At 36.6% G+C, this 22,901-nt stretch overlaps 2 protein-coding genes and 1 long non-coding RNA gene across 7 annotated transcripts in view; 2 read left to right on the forward strand and 1 right to left on the reverse strand.

Moving 5' to 3' along the window:
• LOC309483821 overlaps window positions 1–22,901 on the reverse strand; it is a 172,667-nt gene that overhangs the window by 92,554 nt on the left and 57,212 nt on the right. The window lies entirely within an intron of this gene.
• The window catches only part of LOC309483810 (uncharacterized protein), a 107,535-nt gene that overhangs the window by 82,502 nt on the left and 2,132 nt on the right, over window positions 1–22,901 (forward strand). The window lies entirely within an intron of this gene.
• Window positions 5,231–21,242, forward strand: LOC309483815 (uncharacterized protein). Of its 3 annotated transcripts, none has more exons than XM_082149853.1 (9): window positions 5,231–8,741; window positions 16,144–16,298; window positions 17,168–17,305; window positions 17,442–17,466; window positions 17,805–17,837; window positions 18,043–18,078; window positions 19,141–19,234; window positions 19,328–19,381; window positions 19,565–21,242. In XM_082149853.1, exons 1-8 carry the CDS (start codon window positions 8,735–8,737, stop codon window positions 19,374–19,376), a joined length of 537 nt encoding a protein of 178 aa, XP_082005979.1. In that variant the 5' UTR covers window positions 5,231–8,734; the 3' UTR covers window positions 19,377–19,381; window positions 19,565–21,242. The 3 variants fall into 3 exon arrangements, with proteins under 3 accessions (XP_082005979.1, XP_082005978.1, XP_082005980.1); XM_082149852.1 differs by having other exon boundaries at window positions 5,232–8,741; window positions 19,560–21,242; XM_082149854.1 differs by lacking the exon at window positions 18,043–18,078 and having other exon boundaries at window positions 5,233–8,741; window positions 19,560–21,242.

The following is a 22,901-nucleotide window of genomic DNA, read 5'->3' on the forward strand; positions in this document are numbered from 1 at the left end:
ACATGCAAGAGAGTTCAGAACAAAGACATATTCATTAGTCACATATTACCATTATAGCAAGTCACCAATAACCATTGTTAAAACACTGTTATTCTTGTCAATAAAAAATGGCCATGGCTTGCTCAGATGTTTTCATGTACAGTACACCACTATAAGAGGCTAAAAGGAATTATAAGACCAAATTATAAGTAAAAAGCATAATATTAATAAATAATATATTAAAATCAGCATGAAACGGAAGTTGTGATAGTCTTTGCTGTAGCATAGCATTGTGTAGGAAACTGCACAGCACAATTAAATAAAACCGGCTGGATGCAGATTAATATTTAATATTTCTGATATATAAATATTTATGTGAAACGGGTTAAGTTGCACAGAAGAAAGCCCGTTCTAGACATGCCCTGTACAGTTTAAGAAGCGGAATACGCAGAGCCATAGGACTATTATTTTGTCGAACAGACCTGGGGAACTACTGATGACGTCACAGGCTCAGATTTGCTTGACCAATCGGGTGAAAGGGGCGTCTCATGACCGCCCACATGTGCAAAACGGATTTTGAAGTCATTTATCCGTTTTTGAACCGTGAACCAAAAAAACGAAAAATCAAGCCTAAATCTCATATTTTTCGTTTTTTTGAAAAAACGAAAAACGAATAAAGGCTTGTTTTCTCGTTTTTGCTTATTTCATTTCAACTCGGAAAACAAACTATCAAAACGTACATGGACCATACTGAAACTTGTTTTGTATGTCCACGAGAAGGTTTGAATATGCGATAAACTAACGGTTTCTTCGTTTTTCCGTTTTTTAAACAAAAACGAAAAAACGAATTATCCGAAGGTACACGGACCCTTTTCTTACCTATTGTGAAATATTTCCAAATTAAAGCGAAGGGTATAACTGCAGCCTGGAGATCTCCAAATCGGGGTGGGAAAATAGGGTGTGGCTTCCTCTCATTGGAAGATAGGCACATGACACGCATGCACGATTTTTTCCACCAATCCAGTTCAGCGCAAACTCTGCCCCACAGCCAATTCTACAGTAGCCTGGTTCTACCGGACTCTCGTACATTTCATTTGTACAGAGCAGTCTATGGTACAGAGAGTCTGGCCACTCTTCATTGACAAGCGTTAACTTCCTTGAAACCTGAAAGTACTCTGTTGAAGTTTAAAACTATTGGATCTGCCCAGAGCCACTCTGGATCTGCCATAACCAATCGCTAACGTTTGGTCATGACGTAACCATACAACTCAAACTAGCGCACGACCTCAACGTCATCGTTCTCAGCCACTCCCTCTGTTCGCTGATTGGACCGGTAAAAATTTGGCCGGAGAAAACCCACGAATATACCGCAAACCCAGACGGAGCACTGAAGGAAAATAAAAATTGAGCGGAAGTACGTAGGAGGGCCGAGCCAGGCTAATTCTACAGGGCTGATTTCCTACACAATGCTATGCTACAACAAATTCTAACCCCTAAACCTACCCAATAAAAAAAGGCATATTAAACTTGTTCACGCTTCATTTTGGAGTTCTCTGGTCTGCAGTAATACCTACTTGGAATTAAATGGCTTCTCGAAAAAGAAGAAAATGTCCATCCAGAACTGATTCAATCATTCAGCCTGATCATTGTTAATACGGATGTAACATTTACAGATACAAAACGTTCATTTATAGATACAGGCAATCACAGGATACAAGCCTAAGAGGCATCTCATGGCAGTGGAAAATGAACTTGAAATGGCAAATGATTTTAATGATTTTTATTGTAGATTTGATATTCATGATTTTACAGCTGAACAGGAACTGGTTTATAAAGAAATCAGTAGTATGAAGTGTGTGGATATAGATATTTCTATAGACGATGTTAAGTCTTACTTTAGACATGTGAATCCCCGTAAAGCTACACTGTAAATGATTTCTGTTGTTTTCACAGTATTATTGCTGTATTTTCAGTGAAAGTTTACTGTAGAAACAGTTTACAGTAAGTTGCTGTCAATTTTATAGCTTTTACATTATTTTTGCTGTATTTCAAGCTTTGTCACCGTATAACTATTTACAGGAAAGTTGCTGTCAATTTATGCTTTTCTTTGGTGGGGGGAAGAAAATAATTACAGTAATCCTTATACTCCTGTTAAATTGATGACAGTATATTCCAACAGACAAGCCCGACAGAGGACATTTTTTGGTTTATTGAGGTTATTTCAGCTTAGGAATTTTATAATGCATCGTTTCATAAGGTAACCCATATATTAAGGCATTTAGAATATAGCTAAAAAAGGTTTAAATTTGCTTGGGTGTTTTTTTTTTCTTTCGTTTTTTTCTTTTTCTTTATGGTTGCCAGATTTGGTCACAAACCCAACTAATCTCAAAGGTTATTATAGCCTAAAATGTTTGGATGGGAGATGTAGTCCCATCCAATGATCACTAATATAGGCAATATAAAATAGATAAAAATCGATTTCCATGATTTATTATTATTATTGTTATTTTGCTTTAGATTTACACACTTAATGATAAAGAGCGAATCGCACGGGATACACCTGGCAACCAATCATCTAACCGTCCGTCACACTAGAATTTTCCATTTCATTCTGACTGACTTCGACGACGGAGCAGTGGCACGCAGAACCAGCAAGAATTAGCCAGGTAAGATGTAAAATTGTATTCAAAATCTTAATTTTTTTTATTTTTAAATGTTCCACCACTACAAATGCGAAGATATTCGTTTTACCATTAACTGTTAACGTTAAGTATCCTAATTGTGGTGAGTTTGAAAGGTAAAGTTAAGGTAACGTTAGCTTTTTAACGTGAACATTCTAGCCAGTTAGCCAAATAACATTACTAGTTATCACAAGGTTTGATGTTAATGTCAGTTATTATTTTCAAGTTTAGAACAAAGTAATCGAAATGTTCTTGTTTCTGAATCTGAACACTTGTGTGTAACTTAACGTTAACGTTACAGTACACCGTGTGTGTGTTGCCTGTCGCGATCGAGGCCTCATACAACAATATGTTAACATATAACTAGCTGCTAACATTATAACTTATAACATAACTCTACCGGTAAGTTATGTTCTACACGAATTGAATGGACAACCACAGTGTTATTAGTCATATTATACATTTTATAACGTTAATACGATGCACACTTAAAGTGAATACACAGCAGTGAAAGTCCCGCCGAATGAATTCCCGCGTCTCGGCATTTTAGTTATTGAATAAGGCACTAAAATTCATAAAAGTAATCTCTCTGTGTACGTCTACAGTGTTGAATATGTTTTTCATTTCTTTCATTGTGTACAGTTCGAGATTGCAGTGTGCTGAGGATGAGTTTTGCGCCTTCATTAAAAACAGAGGCAAGTCATTTCAGTTATTGAATAATGCACTAAAATTCATAAAAGTAATATCTCTGTGTACGTCTATGCAGTGTTGAATATGTTTTTCATTTCTTTCATTGTGTACAGTTGTTCGAGATTGCAGTGTGCTGAGGATGAGTTTTGCTCCTTCATTAAAAAACAGAGATAAGTAATTTCAGTTATTGAATAATGCACTAAAATTCATAAAAGTAATCTCTCTGTGTACGTCTATGCAGTGTTGAATATGTTTTTCATTTCTTTCAGCGTGTACAGTTGTTTGAGATTACAGTGTGCTGAGGATGAGTTTTGCTCCTTCATTAAAAACAGAGGTAAGTCATTTTTAGTTATTGAATAATGCACTAAAATTCATAAAAGTAATCTCTCTGTGTACTCCTATGCAGTGTTGAATATGTTTTTCATTTCTTTCAGTGTGTACAGTTCGAGATTGCAGTGCGCTGAGGATGAGTTTCGCTCTTTGCTTGGCCCTGCCAAGTCTGGAGTGTTTCTAGTTTAATGAATTAAATTTTAATAAAGAATTTTAAACTTACTTCTGTGTGTTGTCATAATTGACGTAACATCTAAAAATCAGTAATATAACTTTGTGAAATATTTTTTGCATACACAACTTTAGCTTTCATTCTTTTTTTAAGTGTGTAACAGATTGTAGTTGGTTATATGTTCTGTATATAAAAATACCATAATCAATTATACTGCATAGTAACTTTACAGTATTTTAAAATACAGTGCAAAAACAAGCACTGTAATTAATTTTACAGTATAAAAATGCTGTAAGTTATTATACGGTATGCTGTGAAGTACTGTTGTCAGATTTACAGTAATATTACCGTGGAATAAAATACAGAAGCTTGCTGGATATTTGTTGCCAGTAAGTTACTGTTGATTTTACGTTAAATTTTTTACAGTGTAGTAGGCCTGATGGTATTAGCAGCAGGACATTAAGGGTGTGCGCAGATCAGCTGGCACAGCCCTTTCAAAGGCTGTTCCAGCTGTCAATAGACACTGGTGTAGTTCCTTCTATAGCCTATGGAAAAAATCTTTGATCGTGCCCTTACCCAAAAATAATAAACCTAGGTAACTTAATGACCTGCGCCCTGTTGCCTTAACATCTACGGCAATGAAATGTTTTGAAAAAATAATTTTGAAACAGCTTTTATGTGAGGTCACACCATCCTTAGACCCAAACCAATTTGCATATCGTGTGGAGAGAGGGGTGGAAGATGCACTGCTGACTCTGACAAATAGGCTAACATATATGAGCACCTTGAACAGCCAAAGAGTCTTGTCAAGATTGTGTTCATAGATTTCAGCAGTGCCTTCAACACAATCCAACCCCACCTGATGGTAAAAAAATTGGTTCAACTTGGGGTTAACCCAAGATTAGTTTTGTGGATTTTTGACTTTTTGACGAATTGTAGTCAACAAGTCAAATTCAATTCATGCGTCTCATCGTTAAAAGCCATAAATACAGGGGCACCACAAGGGTGCGTTCTGTCCCCTATTCTGTACACCTTATACACCAACAGCTGCCAAGCAACCATCTCAAACCACACATTTTTTAAATATGCTGATGATACAGCATTAGTGGGTTTTGTACAGTCCAATACTGCATCCCTAGAGGGCTTTGAGAGGGAGGTGCAGGGTTTTATTAATTGGTGTACAGATAATTTCCTTGTGGTTAATGTGAAGAAAACAAAGGAGATGACTATAGATTTTAATAAAAAGGCAATTATAGTTCCACCCTCAAATATAAATGATGTAATGGAGCGTGTAATGGTGACCACATGAATTTCCTACTTGTGGATGATAAAGTTTACCTTGACCTTGACCTTGACGAACCCGGCTGGGACATGCGTATTGCTCATAAGCATCCCTATGCCCTACTCCCTTCGAAGGGCAGAGCCCTTGAAGTGGGGACTTTGGAGTGAGCAGGGCACTTGTGTGCCATTATGTAGCTGTTTGGAACGCACTTGGTGAAGGGAGCAACGAAAGAATGTAATTTCCTCATTATTTTCACCTGGGATGTTCCCATGTCAACGCCACCAGCTGAATAGCTGATCTTACCACAGAAATGTCTTATTAGGCCTATTGCTGTTAACAAATAAATATACATTTTATACAAAAAAATATATATCTGTGTGTGAGTGTCTCAACTTTAAAACTTGCCTTCTCATCTTTGGACCCTGCATTACCAACCATTTCTTATGAAACTTATTTAAAAGCATGATAGAATTTGTACAATGTAACTGATGTATAGATTCATATCTTACCCTCATGTTCTTTTTCTCAATCTTTTTTTATTTATTTAGTTTTCAGCTCATTGTGAACTTTTCTCATTTGTATTCTAATGACATTGGACATTGTTAATACATTTTGTATATTGTATACAAAGTTATGTCAAACATGTCATCTCTGTATGTTTTGCAACAACATTTTTTGGGAAAAAATTAAGCCGGGTTCGACACTTATTGGGATCCCCTGGAAACATTTCCGTTGTTGTCTGTGCAGCGCGTTTCTGTGTTGTGAACTTTTGCAGCGTGTTTCTGTATTGGGTTGTTTTGTTAAATTTTGAAGCACGTTTCTGTATTTGGTTGTGAATTATAACAAATAAATATAATAAATATAAACACATGTTCAGTTTTCAGCCAAGCTGATTTGTGTGTAAGATCTTGAATGAAATAATGAACATCACTTTAGATGTCTGATCAAACATAGGCCTATCCTCCTGAGATTCAGATCTGACCTCTATAGAGTATGAATAAACATTTTTATATTTATCTGAGATCACAATTGTTACATCTAAAATCGATTTGTCTGATATAAATGGTAAGTATATATTATAGGCTTTATAATATTTATATAGCCTACTATATTATATATAATAGTTAGGCATACAAAAGCAGATAGGGTTGCAGTTTTCGCTGCATTTGAATGTTTGGTAAAGCGTATTTCTATGAAATATGAGACATTGTCTGTTTCTGAAACTTCCGTTTTAATGGGAGATCGAGAAAAATTTTTTTGAATATCTCGTGCTCTTCCGAATTAGCCGTCAAAGCATGCCCAGTTTGATAATAATGGCATCTGCTACTTTATTTAACTTTAATAATACACCGCACATAACTTTCGAAATCAGCCATTGCAATAATCAAATGTGGACTAGTTAGAGGATACAATCGAAGCATAAGAAGTTAAACTAAGGTAAGAAAAACATAAACGTGTTACAATGTGTCTTCACACGTAAACAACACGTTGGGAAGGTCGCCATAGGAACGTGTTAACAACACGTAAGCACATGTAGGAACGTGTTACATATGATTTTATGAAAATGATCAAATATTTAGTTTTTGCTCATGGTTTATACGTGGCAGACATGATGAAAATCAACGAAACTTAATTACAAAGTAGCCTATATTAGGCAGATTATATCTAAATGTAATACTAGAACTCTTATACATGTTTTTAACCTTTCCACTTGAACATTTATGATGTTTATTTGTGAAAGTTTATGATAATTTAGTAATTTTATTAGGATTGAGTCAGTGTTGCGATCTCTTAGTTCTTGAAATAAAAGATCATGCTTGATTAGATTTTATCCATTTTTTATTTGTTTGATACTGACATTTTCAAACTAAACTCACAAAACCATTGACTCTTCTCAAAAAGTCAAACAATTGCTGTACTAAAAATCAAACAATGCTTTCAGATCATACACGAGTCAATAAAAGAAGCACTACAAATCATTCATTAGATGCTACATAAAAAAGGAGAACAAAGCATCCAAAACGTTAATAGAAAATAATAATATGTATACAGTAAACAATTTTTGCAATTACATAAACTCCAGTAATTGCAACTGATAAGGTGAACATATTGTATACTGTATGAACTGCAAGTATAATATTTTTCTTAATATTGAATAGTAGGCCTATTGAATGTCTGTATTCAGCACTTGTCACAAATCTCTTAGCATTTTTAAATCTTACCTTAAAACTCATTTTTTTAGGGTTGCTTTTAATTTAATATTTGCATAAATCTTTCATTGTGCATTATTTTATATGGTATATTTTGTTGCTTTAATTTTAATTTTATATTGTGGATTATTTTATATGGTGTATATTTGTTGTTTTATTTGTTTCTGTAAAGCGCTTTGAGATGTACAGTTAAAGGCACTATAGAAAATAAAGGTTATTATTATTATTAGTAGTATTACTTGCATACTGTAAAAATACTGCAGTTCAACTGGAAAAGCCAAAAAGATCAAATAAAACTCTAAATGAAAAGCAATACTGTACATTGTGCAACTGCAAAATCAGGACAATGAGAGATTATTCTGCTTCAACATCATGTCTTGCTGGCTCTGGCCTGAGGACTTTGTCCACATCACAGACAATGTTATCTCCAGCCAGACGAAGAGAAAAACCTTCTAGTCTGTCCGACACATCCAGCCTTGACAACACGGTCCACACCTTGCTTTTTCTCGTCCTCTTACACATCCTCTTCCTCCTCTCCCTCTCAGATTGTTTCTATATATTGTTCATATCATCAGTGCACTTGTGTCACCTGTAGGCCAACACTCTGAACTGGCTCATATTATACAGTTGGTTTGATCACATCATTAGAAATCAGTGTGAACAATTTTGAATCGTTGTGTGTGAAGTTTTGCCTCTTGTGTTTAGTGTTTTGCGACACAAATGTATCACAGTGCGATATGTTTTAATAAGTGAGAATGTGTTTAGACTTTAGAGTTTTGAAAAAAGAGTGCAGGAGATTTGCAAGCAGTGTCTAATTGCCTGAACTTGTTTAAAGTTTTGCAGAAATGGTGATTTATTCGACAAATTGGTTTAGGCTATTATTGATAATTTGGTTCAGAGAATGGAGTTTAGTGTTTTAGCAATTCAGAAAAACTGTAAAAGGCTTATTCAAGTAGGCTAGGCTACAGTACAGCAGGATGCAGTTATTATATTAGTGTTGTTTTAGGTGTACAATATCTCTATGTATTGCCTTTAATGTCCATGTATAGTCTGACTCTTTACACATCAGCTTGGATACTTGCATGGTTAAAAAACTGCTCATTTCAAGACGCTGACGTCACGTCAGGTCGTCACATGGGTCACCCGTTCAGAAGTAGGCTAAAAGACGTTCGGAGCACGGGGCGTGCGCCATACGGATGTTTAATTTTGGCACGAGCCATACACTCCCCCTCCTTGCCTGCGCTTTTTTCACTCCTCCCCTCGCATATATACAGTTCAGGCGAGGAGAGGCGCATCTCAAACAAGCCTATTCTGCAGGCAGCAGGTTGTTTAATACGGATGTTTCAGAATCAGGAAGTAAAAGTGGAGTCATAAGCGTGCAGCCTTCAAGATGCTCGGTAAGTTCTTTGATTATTAATTTGTTTTACATTTCTATGTACACAATTTCATCTACAGGTCTGATGTAGCCACAAAATAACATGTAGGAGGAATGGGTTGACCTGCGGTTTTGTTCACACTGATTTTAAAAAGCAGCGGCTTATTTTTGTATCTTTTTTTTTTATACTCCGAGATGGAAACAGTCCAGTTTCATTGATTTGGCTTCGCTAATTCATACAAACAAACATCTTTTCATTTTCTTTTTTCATGCTACGCCGAAGTTCACCTAACTGTTGCTTATTTGTATTGATATTAATCCTCAGACATCGCCACATATCACTTAGTAACGTTATGTCACGAGGAAATTTCACTTGTAATGAAAACGTTGCGTCGTTTTGTATTGTGTTCAGTATATTTGATTCGGTCTTACCGTGCGTTGAAAGGAATTATTGGAAACCCCCCTGGTGCAGTGACGTTTTCAGAGGAAAACTATAGGCTTGTTCGACTTGAACCGGTAAAGCAGTCGATTCGGTTCCCTACCGGAATTCCTGTTCCCTTTTTATCATACTACAAATCATGCGTAGTTGCCGAGTTACCTGGAACACACCAAGCCGACGCAGACGAACTAGCGCTGATGAAAGCCGACTGTGTTGTCGCCTCGCGTCGGGGTAAAAAGCTGCACTTGAACACACCGAGAGAACTACAGCCGACTGTCAGCTAGAATGCGCGTTCTGCGCCTGCGTGTAAATGAGACAGCTGTCTATTTCTGCAGATATATTCGTCATTCAAAAAGGGAAACCGGCGCTGCCGGCTGCAGTTACACAAACCGTAAACAAAGCAGTGCGTGCTTACCGTTTTGAATATCAATCCTGCTAAACACTGTCTTTATTCCACTCCTCTCGTGTTAATATTGAAATATTCGCCAAGGAACACTCAGATAAGATGACATATCATTAGAACAGCCTTCTATCTGTACCGTTTTGACTTTGCTCGCTATTTTGCTATTATTCTCGTGCACTGACTCGGTCACTAAGCTGAACAGCCAATCAGAGTTCCCTCTTTCACCGACGGCCCGACGCCGATTCAACATGTCGAATCGGCCGTTACAAAGCCGACGAGGACCAATTTCAGCCGACGGTGCGGAACACACTGAGAAGATTTAGTCGGCCGACGCACGGAAACTGCCCGGGCCGACCGTCGGCTTGGTGTGTTCCAGGCTTACCATCAGCACAACTGGATGTACGGGAAGCCAAAAGGGTAAAAAAGGATTGTATTTTTTCCCGAAATTGAGTAAAAAAAAAAAAAGTTATTAGAAGCGAGTTTTTCCCCATCTGTCAATTCAATCCAGATTATTTCTTTTCAAATTTAAAACGTTATTACCGATTTCAATGTAATGTTTATTAAAGGGTAACTAAACCCTAAACCAACTTTTTTTAGTTAATGATCTGTAAGAATGGGGCTTTATTAGTGCTGTTCATTGATTCGAGTAACTTTTTTGACATTTGGGTATAAAGTGTTTTAATTTTACAATATATGGTGTAAAAACGTCTGAGTGCTGCCCTCTTAAGGTTGAACGGTGGCTACTGCAGTTGAATTTTCCTATTGGATGTTTGCGGTGGCAAGTGACGTAAGCGGTGGCAGGTGACGTAAGCAGGTTCCAGCTCACCACGCCCCTGGTACGAGCTAGCGTAGATTTATCTGTATTGTACAGTGGTCAGGAGGGTATGTTGGTGTAGTGTTGCTGGTTGCAACAGCACTGCTGGACTGCATAGCTTTCCAGCAGACTTGGAAATTAGGCGCCAGTGTTTGCATGCACTTGGCCTGGAAGACCGTGAGTGTGAAACCTGCATTTTACGCGTGATTGCTTCTCCAACACAATAGAGGTGGAAATGGGCTTCTCCACACAGCTCGCGCTGAAAAGCGACGCTGTGTCAAACGCTGCTCCTCCTGCATGGACTCCACCACCGCAGCGGCGTCTTGATGTGAGTGATCATATATATTTTAATCACAATTTATGGTTAGGCTAAAGTTAATCCTTTGGGGTCGACAAACGCGTCGGCGCATTTTGATGAATTTTTTCACATAGCGGCAAAATATGAATATGCCTATAGAGAGCGCGCGCTATTGACATCAACTCGATAAAACTCATCAGATGCATGTACTTTACGTCGTCTTGCGACCCTGTCAGTCACTCTCCATTTTAGAGAGTCTGACAGCAGGTCTCAGGTGCACGCCCCCCTGCTCACGGTTCGTCCCCTCTATCTCCGCTGGTGTCTGCCCTCTTTTCTAGCATTTTTCAAATATTGCCAGTGGGTGGAGTCGGGCTCTGACCAGGGGTTTAGTTACCCTTTAAGGCTTTGATTTGTTAAGGTTTATTAAGGCTTTGACGCATGCGCTGTCAGCAGACACGGCTCGTTGAGGGGGAACAGGAATTCCGCAAGGAAACAGAATCGACTGATTCACCGGCGCTGCACAAACCGATGTATGGCCGGTCAACCGGTGAATGACATCAAAAATACCGCGAGAGCGAATAGAGAGCAGACTAGCCGTTTTTTAATGCAGGTGCAAGCGAAGGTTAATCTTACTACAAAAGTGAGGTTTTCTCAATTCTCAAGATATACATTTTTCAGTAATCATTATAACCAGTTTATCTTGGTTACTTGTGTGTGACAGTCAGAAGCAGTTCAACATGTGAGTGGTTTTCAGTTGTTAGACAGCGGGGAGATCTTTTTTTGCTTTAAGAGTAGTTGTGGTTGTATGAAGTATGAAACAAAGTGATAACACTTACTCAGTTTATGTTTCCTTTGCCTTTATTGATTTCCCTTTTTTTAACAGAAACAAGGTCCCTACTAAATTAAGTTTATAGCACAGATCAATAATTTAATAATAATATTATGTATTTTCCCCCTCCTTTATGAGTGGTTGAATTTGCAAGCAGAATGCTTCAATTAAAAAATTCGCCTCTTGTGTTGCATCAGATGTCATGTGAAGTATTGATAAAAAAAAAGGTAATGTTTCCTTTCTCTCCCTAAGATGTCCGTAGAAGTCCTAATATGGACGTCCTTTACCCCGTGTTGCATCATACAAGGTGGTTTGGCTTTGTTTTGCAGTCACGAGTTTTGAGTGGGTTGGCTGGGGTGTGGCAATGTTTGTTATTAGCTTTAAATTAGTGAAGGACATCAGATAAAGGAATGCAGGATGGGGAAAGTTATTAGGAAAGCATATAATCTCAGTTGATCTGGGAAAATATCTTCTTATAAAACTATACTTTAGAATTTGAGTGGCATTTAAAAACCTAAGCTTTGTCCAGAATCTCTGGTTAAATAAACATTAAAAGGCAGAGGGTTTTCCAGTAGCCATGCTAGACTGCCTTGACTGGTGATCATTTTTGATAAGTCATTTAATGAAATGTTAGTTATCATACTTTTGCATTTAAAGGATAGTCCAGCCACCCCCCATAGAACAGAAAAGGAGATGTTTGACAGAATTACAGTCGCAGTATGCATTCAGTGGCACATCCTCCAGGAAATAAGTCACAATTCTAGGTTGGCAATGGCATACTAAGTACACTTTAAAAAGTAAAAGTGGAAACATGTATTGTGTCAAGATATATTGCAATACAAAAATACAAATCGTGTATAGTTATAATTCTGTATTTTTAACTGAGAAGGATCAAGAATGATTCTATTCTGGTGTCACCATTTCCCTGCATGAAGAAGGACTAAGTCCAAGTCTATTCATGTCCATTCCTGACGTAATACCAAATGTAGCATTTTAATGAACCTTACTTTTTGCTAACTGTTTATCAAATGTTTTAAAATACTATTTTAATTCTATTTGGCTTTCAAATATTGTGAAATAATGAGAAGAGGTGATATTGTGTCTCAAATTGCTAGTGACATGAGTGTATTGTTACACCCCCAGTAAACGTTAATTAGGTGTAAAGAAGAATTCTGTAGGTTTCCTGAAAAAAACATTTAATGCAGTATGCACAGTAGAAATAATTTATTGTTTCTCATGACTGTTTTGAGTAAAAACATTTATACTGCCTCTGTGTGTTAAATATTCTGTGAAACATCTTTTTAAACCACATTTGATGCGGAAGATATGGTTATATACAATTTATGGTAATTTACACGGTCTTAGTTACAGTACACATATGACATTATACTATAATTATTAACTTCATGAATAACAGTAAATGTTAATAAAAACAAGCAACGCCACACAGTAACAGAACTCAGTTATGTTTGTCTGATTAAAAGCCAATGGGCAGTTTCTTCCTCCCACGTCTTTAGGAAGTCATTCAAAGATGTTGCATCCGTATACAAATCAGTTTTTTCCTATGAAATGATCACACTGTTTGTATCCGTTCAAATCTGTTCAATGATAAAATCTGTTTTTTCCTATGAAATGATCCCCAGTGGTTGCTGAAAGTATACTTTGACGCTGTAGCAGAGGAACAAACATGCAGCAAACTGAATTATGTGTGGTTAAAACCGAGGAAAGATAAGTAATATTCATCGTGTGGTTTGAGTGAAGATTAAATATTAGTCATGGCCAGACACATTTGCCTAAAGTAAACCATAGACTGTAAAAAAAATATTGACGTAGTGTCCGAGACGTCACCCCTAGGTTTCTGAGGAGCATTTTTGAAGCCAAAAGGGAGATGGTCCTCGATGCAGAACACAAAATCTACGAAGTAGATGAAGTCCATTTTAAATTCTGATTTTGGCCGCCTCTCAAATGGGTCAAACCATAGATATTACCTAAGAAGTTCAAATCAATGCGCTAGAAATCCGCGTTCATTCTAGGATGTGCATTTATTGCATGGACGGAGTTAAAGCACTGACACTGGCAGGATTTCATCTGACGGTACATAAGCATATATAATCTATCTGTTCCGTGAGAGCAACGGTACAGTAGAACGAGTGTAGCCTATATCTATAGATGTTTTTAAAGGTGCTCTAAGCGATGTTGGGTGACGTCACTTCTTGTTGACGTTCAAAGTATTAGGCTTGTTTGAGTTGAGCAAAATCTGCGCAGAACCGATCACCGGTGATCACGGTTAGAAATGTGTCCTAGTGTGGTCCGCCTTGCTCTGATGTCATTCTGATATATGTCAAAATAGTCTCGCCGAGCGCAAGGCAGACATGTCGAATTCTGCAGTCGAGCGCAGTTGCTCTCCACCGACTGCGCTGATCAAAAGCATGATGGGAAATGACTTGCTGACGACACAGTTTAATGCTCATTGCTTAATACAACTGTGTTGTATTGTTCTCTTTCAAACCGTTTGATTTTAAAACTCTGATCTCATGTTTTTATGTGTATAAATTATGTGTTAGTATTCCCAAACTCTCTGACAGTGTGATCTATGGGTTATTTGATTGTTGTCATATTTATAATATATATATATATATATATATATATATATATATATAAAACATGTCTGTAATTAAAGTAAAAATGACTGATAAACACGTCTTTGGTATGTAATTAAATGGGTGTCTTGTTCATTGTAATTATTTTCAAATAAAAGCAACAGAACTTAAATTACATCCAGTTTATAGCAACACTGTGCACGAGCGTGAATCCCGCGATATCCACCTTTGATCTCACAGGTGTCAGATCCACTGCGAGAAGAGAGAACTGTCCGGATTGCCTGCACTTTTTTCACTCCTACTCTCACTGCAGCCGCCTTACTCTTGCATACATTTCAGGCGAGGCTGGGCGCATCTCAAACAAGCCTATTGTCAAACAAAACGGAGGCTAGCTCGACCCTCCCTCCTCCTCATCCAGTCCCCTTCCCCTTCCCCTCCCCCTCCCCCATTCGGGACTTCCTGTTTCTTCTCCTTTTCCCTATTCTTTGTTATTTGTTCATCGGAACGTCGTCTCTTTGGTCGTGTGTCGGCCATATCAAAATTCTCAAGAATATACTATTTTAACGTTAGTCGTTGTTAGGACATCTCTCCTCGAGCTAACTTCCCTCTTCATGCTTCTCTCTCCTCCACTCCCCACACACCCCCCTTCATGTGCAAGCGTACTAACCCCCCAAATCATTTTTGTTGGTGATTGGCTGGAACACTGTTTGTTATGTTTGGTGGCCAAGGCTGGCCCAGTTTGTTTTTCTTGCCGTTTGTGGAGCCTGGGCTGTCTACAGCGACCGTGTTTTTTTACAGTGTGTTCAGGGGACAGGCAGCTAGCGGATAGTGAGGAGATGTTTGCTGGATGTGACAAAAAAAAATTTGGCCTAAAAAACGCGTGACATCGCTTAGAGCACCTTTAAATTTGAAAACTCCAAAAAGCAACAAAATTGTCAGACATCCATAGTGCATGTTCACAGAGGAATCCAACTGAAATACAGCACCGGTTGTTCTCTCAATACTCGACAACGACGGAATCCAAAGGCGTGGGTGAAGTAATGGCTGTATTAAATTGTATGAAATAATCCCGAAAAAAGGTACAAACACAGCAGAGATGGCAAGTTCAGCAGCTGGAATTATCTGAGGTGACGTGACTCTAACAAACAGCAGACAAGCGGCTAGTAGTGACAGCAGCGGCAATCCACCTGCCACTTACGTGGCCACGCCCTTAATTATGCAGAACTTTAAGGCTTAATATAATTTAAATGGATGAGTTATAAAAAAAAAAATCACCCTCCTCACAGTCGTCATGACGGGCAAAATTAGCTTTAAAAACCAAAAACAATTTTTGTACCAGGCTGTAAACATTTTTTTTTTTTTTTTTGCTGTAAAGTTAGGCATTTTAACATGGGGGATATTTGGAATTGACTCCCTTTTGGAGCCTGTCTCTCGTAGCCAGTCGATGAATTGCAGTTTAAATCACTTCCGTATTGGCTGCCGCTTGATCTAAACCTTATCTCATATTTGTTGATCACATATCAAAGGTTGTTTAAACATGATTAGCATGAAAGCTGCTGTTGACAAAGCTTGTCAACTGAAGTGTTATGATGACTAAGTGTTACTCTTTATGAAAGACCTTTGATTATGGTGTAAACACTTGAGCTGTAATTTAGCTCTTGTCATCTGCTGATAATACATGAATGTGTGTGTTTGTCAAAATTGAGAGATTGTGCTCTCTAGACCAGGAGTTTTCAAACTGGTCCAGCGACCCAATATTTGAATATTTTTGTCCAGATAATGCTTTCTTAAATGTTAAATAGCCTACTACAATGACAGCATAAATGCCAGTGTTTTTTTCAACATCACCATTTTTACTCACACTGTATAAATTAATCTTAAAATATATAGTTATCTCAAAAATTTTAGAAAGTGGGCTCTTAACAGGGGATCATGACATTGGGGGTCATTAGCCTAAAAAATAGTTTGAATAGGCTTTTTGTGTGTTAATTTTTGTAACATTTCAAATGAACCTGATTGTTTTGTTCATTTCCTCTTTCAGTTGTGGCCGTGCTTCTGTGCATCGTACTGTCATCACAGGCAGCTGGTCTCCTGCAATGCACAGGGAGGAGACTAGATGATGGACAGTTCTCCTTTAATGCTTCATTTGAAGTTAAGGAGGACATCCGTGACTGCGAGACCCAATGGCTTGTAGATGTAAAATATTTTATGTCTTAAGAAAACATACAGTGCTAAGAATACGTTTGTGATCCCTTTGAAAATATCTGGATTTCTGCATTGATTACTCATAAAATGTGGTCTGATCTTCATCCAAGTCACAATTAAAGACGAACACAATCTGACTTAACTAATAATACACAAACAATTGTACTTTCTATTGAACATTTTATTGAAGACATTGAGTGATCATTAAAAAGGCCAACTTGTAAAAAGTAAGTGAATGTCTGACTTCTCCACAAGATAATTGGAGTCAATTCAGGAGATAAGGCTGGAAGTGTGGGTTTCTCAGGTGCCCTGCCCTTTAAATAAAGGCACACAAAATCAATGCTTCTGGGAAAATGTTCTGTGGACAGTTAAGACAAAAGCTGGGAATTGGAACAATTCTTAGTTGAAAGGAAAAAGGGCACTGTACACCAACACCAGTACCTCTTCCCAATTATGAAGCATGGTGCCTCAGGGCACTTTGAAATCACTAACATGATATTTTACAGGAGAATGTCAGGACAACAGTTCATGACCTTTACGTTTTAGAGAGGTTAGGTGATGAAACAAGACAATGAATCAAAGTACAATTGTTTCTGTGTTCTTAGTTAAGTCAGATTGTGAGAATTGTGAGTTAAATTAAGACTTGACTACATTTTATGAGTAATCAAACAGAAATTCGGATGACTAGGGTTGTTAGTTAAAACCTAAAGATGAAATGGTTACTAGTGTTTTTTTCCCCAACAATGTGTGTTATAAACAATTCATTGCACAATTCAGCTTCAGTGTAAAAACAAATGTATACATATTTTTATTCTCGTTTATGTTTATGCCTTGCCATCCTCTCTCCCTCTCCTGATCAGGAAAAACTGGCAGGACTTTCTGATGCTGATGGAGATATGACATTTATACACCCAGTTGTTAAGGCAACAGCGAACACAGCCATCTTACAGACCTGCCCTGAAAAATTTGAATGTCTGCTCATCTGCCCCGCTGGAAATGTATTTGTCTTAATATTGTTCAATATCGTTTAATTTTTATGTACTGCTAGGCCCTTAAATTAATTAAATTGCATAACTGAACTGACATTTGCACTTTATGCTTTTATTATGGACACTGTTTTTATTTATTTTGCAGATCAATGAAAAGCAGCTGTGCTCTTGTAAGTAATTGATTTACTACTATGACTACACAATCATTATAATCATGCCCGTTTACCTTGACAATAAGATACTTCTTACTCTTAAGAATTTGCTGTCTGCAATACAAGCATACACGTAGAGCAGTTTCCCACAACAAATCAAATTACTTTCAGTTTGATTCTTTTTGTCTGAGATTTTGTTTTATGATAGTTTTATGCTGTACAGATTTTTTCACCCATAAATGTTGAAGCAGGTGTTTAATCTTCTGTACACCCAGTTTAGCTCATAGTAATATCACGTGACTAAGAACAAAAGACTTGTCCTAGTATGTGCACTGAGTGAAATTATTGTATTTCAGGTGATGCCACTTCTCCGATAACACTTCCTGAAGGTAAGGTCAACTGCTTATGTTATGTTATAGCGCTGACCTGTATCAAGCTGTTAACATGAAAGTGCTCAAACAAAGTGTTGCCACTGTACACTCAAACAGTTTCTTTTGTCCAAAATAGGCCTTTTTAGGCCAAAGAGCTAGTATCCTGTTTCAGAAACCAGAATACACATTAGTATGTGCACTGAGTGAAATTATTGTATTTCAGGTGATGCCACTCCTCCGACAACACTTCCTGAAGAAGGTAAGGTCAACTATTTATTATAGCGCTGACCTGTATCAAGCTGTTAACATGAAAGTGCTCAAATAAAGTGTTGCCACTGTTGTTTGTACACTCAAACATTTTCTGTAGTCCAAAATAGCAACAAGCTAGTATCCTGTTTCAGAAACCAGAATGCACATGCATGTTGTAATTTAATTTTTTTTGTAAGTTCTTTAGCATAGCAAATTTGCAACAATGTGAGCATAACACAAGCAAACACCATCCTTTGAGCAAAATGGACCACAACAGTGACCTCCTGCTTTCCAGCAACTTTAAAAAAAAAATCCTATTATTTTTTTTTTCATAAGGATTTGTGAAATATCTGTAAAGGTTTATGAACCAAACTAACCATTGAGAATGAGAGTCTCGAATAAAAAACGAGAGTACAATATAAAATACGTATAAATATATTTGAAGATTATTGCTAAATATTCATTGAATGTAGTTTAAGAGCGTCAACATACTGACATAATTACCTAGCTTACAAAGATTCATGGAAGTGGACTGTAACTGCTGAGAATTTTTGGCACATGCTCTTTTTCATAGTAAGAGCTTGTTGTGGGTAATGTAGTTGTTCACCGAAAACTTGGTTCTATTAAACTTTTTCTTTAAAAAAAATAAAACCACTCTAAAATCACTCACTTGTATCTTCTACAGCATATATATTATTACTTAATCTTTAGATATGTTAGTGTTTAAAAAATAATAATAATAATAATTCATGAATGGGATTTTTACTTCTGGGTCCTGACTGATATGCTGAAGGTTCTCCACAGGAATTTCAGAGGATGTTTTATTACATCCAAAGCAATTAAAGAAAGCCTTGTGTGTGTTTGTGTAAATGATGATAATTTTTTTTTTTTAAATAGTCATCATTTTATCTCCCTCAAATAGTTCCAAATCTTTATGACTTTTTCTTCTGTGCAAGAAAGAAGATATTTTGCCTTTGATTTTTTTTTCTTGTTAAATAATGTACTTTATCTTAAAGTGCTCGAATATTCGCACACCTCTCTGTTGTATCTTTATGTTTGTTTGTTTTCCCAGTGGGTTTTCCTTACTGGGGAATTGGTGTTCTGATTGGAGCAAGTGCTTTTGTGGTGTTGGTGACTGTCATTGTGCTTTGTCAGAAAAGACTAAGGTAAGCTCCTCTTAAAAACTGGCATGAACAAGATAAACACATGGCTATGAGTAATATTTGTCTTTTAATATTTGTGTAATTCTGTGCTTATAGGCGTCGGCAAGGATATTCTTCTGGCATTACAGATCCCAGTAATCTTTGATTCTGGTATGTAGCATCATTGGTATTTTGTCAAATCCTGCAGGAAGGATGTTTATGAATAGCCCAAATCATTATCTTTGCTATTATCCTTTGAAATAAACTACATTATATTAAGCAGTAAATTATAGTACAAACAGCAGTGACTACAGTTTCTAAAAGGCTTTCCCTTTCCTTTTTATTTCAGCACAGAAGTTACATCATTGTACCTGGGCATTTCATCTTCAATCATTCATAACTATACTCTTATCTTTCATATAGCAAGGCCATAACCATACTATATTATTATAGTATATTATATTATATATATTATTATATATACATATAGAGCTACTATTATTCTATTTATGCTGGCTACATAATAATAATAATTCGTTACATTTATATAGCGCTTTTCAGGGTCCTCAAAGCGCTTCACATATGGAAGGGGGGAATCTCCTCAACCACCACCAATGTGCAGCCTCCACTTGGAGGATGTGACGGCAGCCATATTGCGCCAGAACGCCCACCACACACCAGCTTACTGGTGGAGAGGAGACAGTGATGAAGCCAGTCAGTATAGGGATGATTAGGAGGCCATGATGGACAGAGGCCAAGGGGCAAATTTGGCCAGGATGCCGGGGTTACACCCCTACTCTTTTTTTGAAAGACATCCTGGGATTTTTAATGACCAAAGAGAGTCAGGACCTCGGTTTAACGTCTCATCCGAAGGACATAGCTTGCAGGATTTAGTTTCTTGTCAATTAAATTGTGATTGAGACAACTAACCTACAAAGAGCTTCATGATGAAGTAATTATATTATTTAGTTATATATCATTGAACCATATATTTATACATAAATACTCCTTGTGTCCACTTATGACACATATGAAAACAATGTATATTGAAAATATTTTATCAATATTAAATATTTTATCAATAAAAAAAAAAAATGTGTGGCCGTTATGCAAACGGGCATGTTATATATAACTGAATATATATATATATATATATAAAATATGAAATCATTTTTATTGATTTCATGTAATATTCTTATTTTCTGAGATTTAGAATTTGGGGTTTTCATAAGCTGTAAGCCATAATCAACAAAATTATAACTTTTGTACGATATTCAAATTTTTTGAGTTTCACATATATGCATGCATGCATGCATGCAAGTACACCTATAAATACATAACTAAATTATATTGTAACTTAATATATTTAACTTATAGGATAACTTAATACATGTAACTATATAATTCGTATTATGAATATATCAATCACTGGTCCAATCGGTTTGTGGAAAAGAACATGGTGGATTGCATAGCACTATAGTGTGCATAATAGTAACTGTATGACCAGGGCAAGTATTTCTGTTAATTGCTGCTGTGGAAGCAAAATGAAATGAAATGCTGTGCCAGTGAGTACACATCACATCTAATGCATTACTAGTTAAATTCTCTTAGCATTAACACTGGTGTTGAATCAAAATGCTCTCTAATGGGCTAAATGCTGACAAAGTTATTTCCTCCCTATACTGTAGCTATTGATTTACTGTATATTGTGTCATCTCCATTGGTGGTGGTTGAGGAGTTCCCCCTTCTATCTTTGAGTACCCAGAAAAGCGCTATATAAATGTAACAAATTAAATTATTATAATTATTAATGTGGTGTTCACTATCACATTGTAGGAAAGGAAACTGGCACTGACAGATTTGATCAGTTTTGTATCAAATGTCTGTTTAAAACATTTATACGTGTCATGAATAATGTTTAATAATATTTGCTTAGCTATTGTATTGCATGGAATCACTTACTCTTTGTAATGATGTATTCCTTTTTAAGCACTTCTGTCTTGGATTTCTGTAATAAAATACTATAAGAACATTTCAATGTGTGCCTGATTTTTCTACACCACAGATAAGATAAAAGAGTGCAGCTGAGAAGAGTATTGGCTGATGACCCACTAACCCTTAACACTGACCGAGTCTGTAACTCATTATGTCATCTGACAGAAAGCTGAGATCAGAAATATGCTTCTGGTGGGTTTGTCTGATATTGAAGTGGTCTTTGAGGTCCCCAGCTCATTCAATGCCCTGTCAATACAATAAATCCTAAGTGTCAATCAGGTAATCACTTCTGAACAGTGAATATGATCTCAAAAGTAACATTTCAAAATTAAATTTCATAATTTATTTACATCTCAAAAAATTGGCACCCAATAAGTTTTTTTTTGTTAATGTTAATGCATTAGGTTTTGAGCAATATTTTTTTACAACATGTGTTAATATTAGGTTTATTTATTTAAAATGTAATATATATATATATATATATATATATATATATATATGTCATTCTGATGGTAGTTTTAATAAGGTTAATAGCTTCTATTTTTTCCCACGCTCCCCCGCAAACATCTGTTCTGGGAGTAACGCTGCGTCCAAAATTACATACTGTCTGAGTAGGTACTACAATTGAATTTAAATGTCCTTCTCAACCATTAAAAAAGTGCGTTCTATATAATATGGGTGCTTCTCAATACTCAAATTGATGCTTCCTCGTTTTCTCCTCCGTCCTTCAATCTGTGACCCAGAAACCAACTGAACTCCGCCATCTTGAAGGGTATTTCAATTCTTTTCACCATGAGGTGAGGAATGAGGAGTGAGAAAGCTCCCTGATATTACAATACTTATACGTATTGTTTATTGTAAGTTCATGATAGCCTACCTTATGCATTAACTAATGTAAATAAATTAAACAGGGCGGTATATTCTGCACACCCAGAGACAGTGTATGGCCTGATATATACTATACACTTAAATGACCAGAGCTGACTAAAACCAGTTCCAGTTCATTGGCTAGCTGTTTTGCAATATTTAGGAATCTGCACACATATGTTTGCCGGGAAACTGTTGATCAGATGATCACCCTGCCAGGAAACATTTGTTTATGTAACCAGCAGCAACAAAAGACCAAACTATTGTAAAAGTTTACTTGCCATTTTAGTGACACTAATATTCCCATGACCCCACATGCATGCTTTATGTATCGTTTCTGCAAGGAATGTCACAGACATTTTGTATAAAACAGGTATTCTTTCACACCTCGTATTTGTAGCAACAGCAATAGAGACAAACATCACTGCACTGTAGATTTCAATATGTCATAACATTTAACATTATTGTGTATTCACTTAAATATCTTGTGTTATAAGGTCATATGTTTTTTTTTTTAATCAACAATATATAGTTAATGATTTTGTGTTGTCTTCGCTCCTGGTTGTGATGTTACAAATAAATACAAAATGTCTCTCCATGAATGTAAGAGCTACTTTCAAATGGATTGGATGACTGGACAGAATAATTATCTGATGTTTTTGCAGTCTAGATTAATAAAATACCATGATCAAATTGAATATCAAATTGCAGTATTCATGTTTAAAGTAAGAAATAGGTTATTGCCAGGGAATATACAAAAGATGTTCTCAGAGAGGGAGGGAGGGTACAACTTAAGGGGAAGGGGAAATTTTAAGATTAATAGATTTAG

The sequence above is a fragment of the Leuciscus leuciscus genome, assembly GCF_965113295.1.
Source record: "Leuciscus leuciscus genome assembly, chromosome: 20".
Classification (NCBI taxonomy): Eukaryota; Metazoa; Chordata; class Actinopteri; order Cypriniformes; family Leuciscidae; genus Leuciscus; species Leuciscus leuciscus.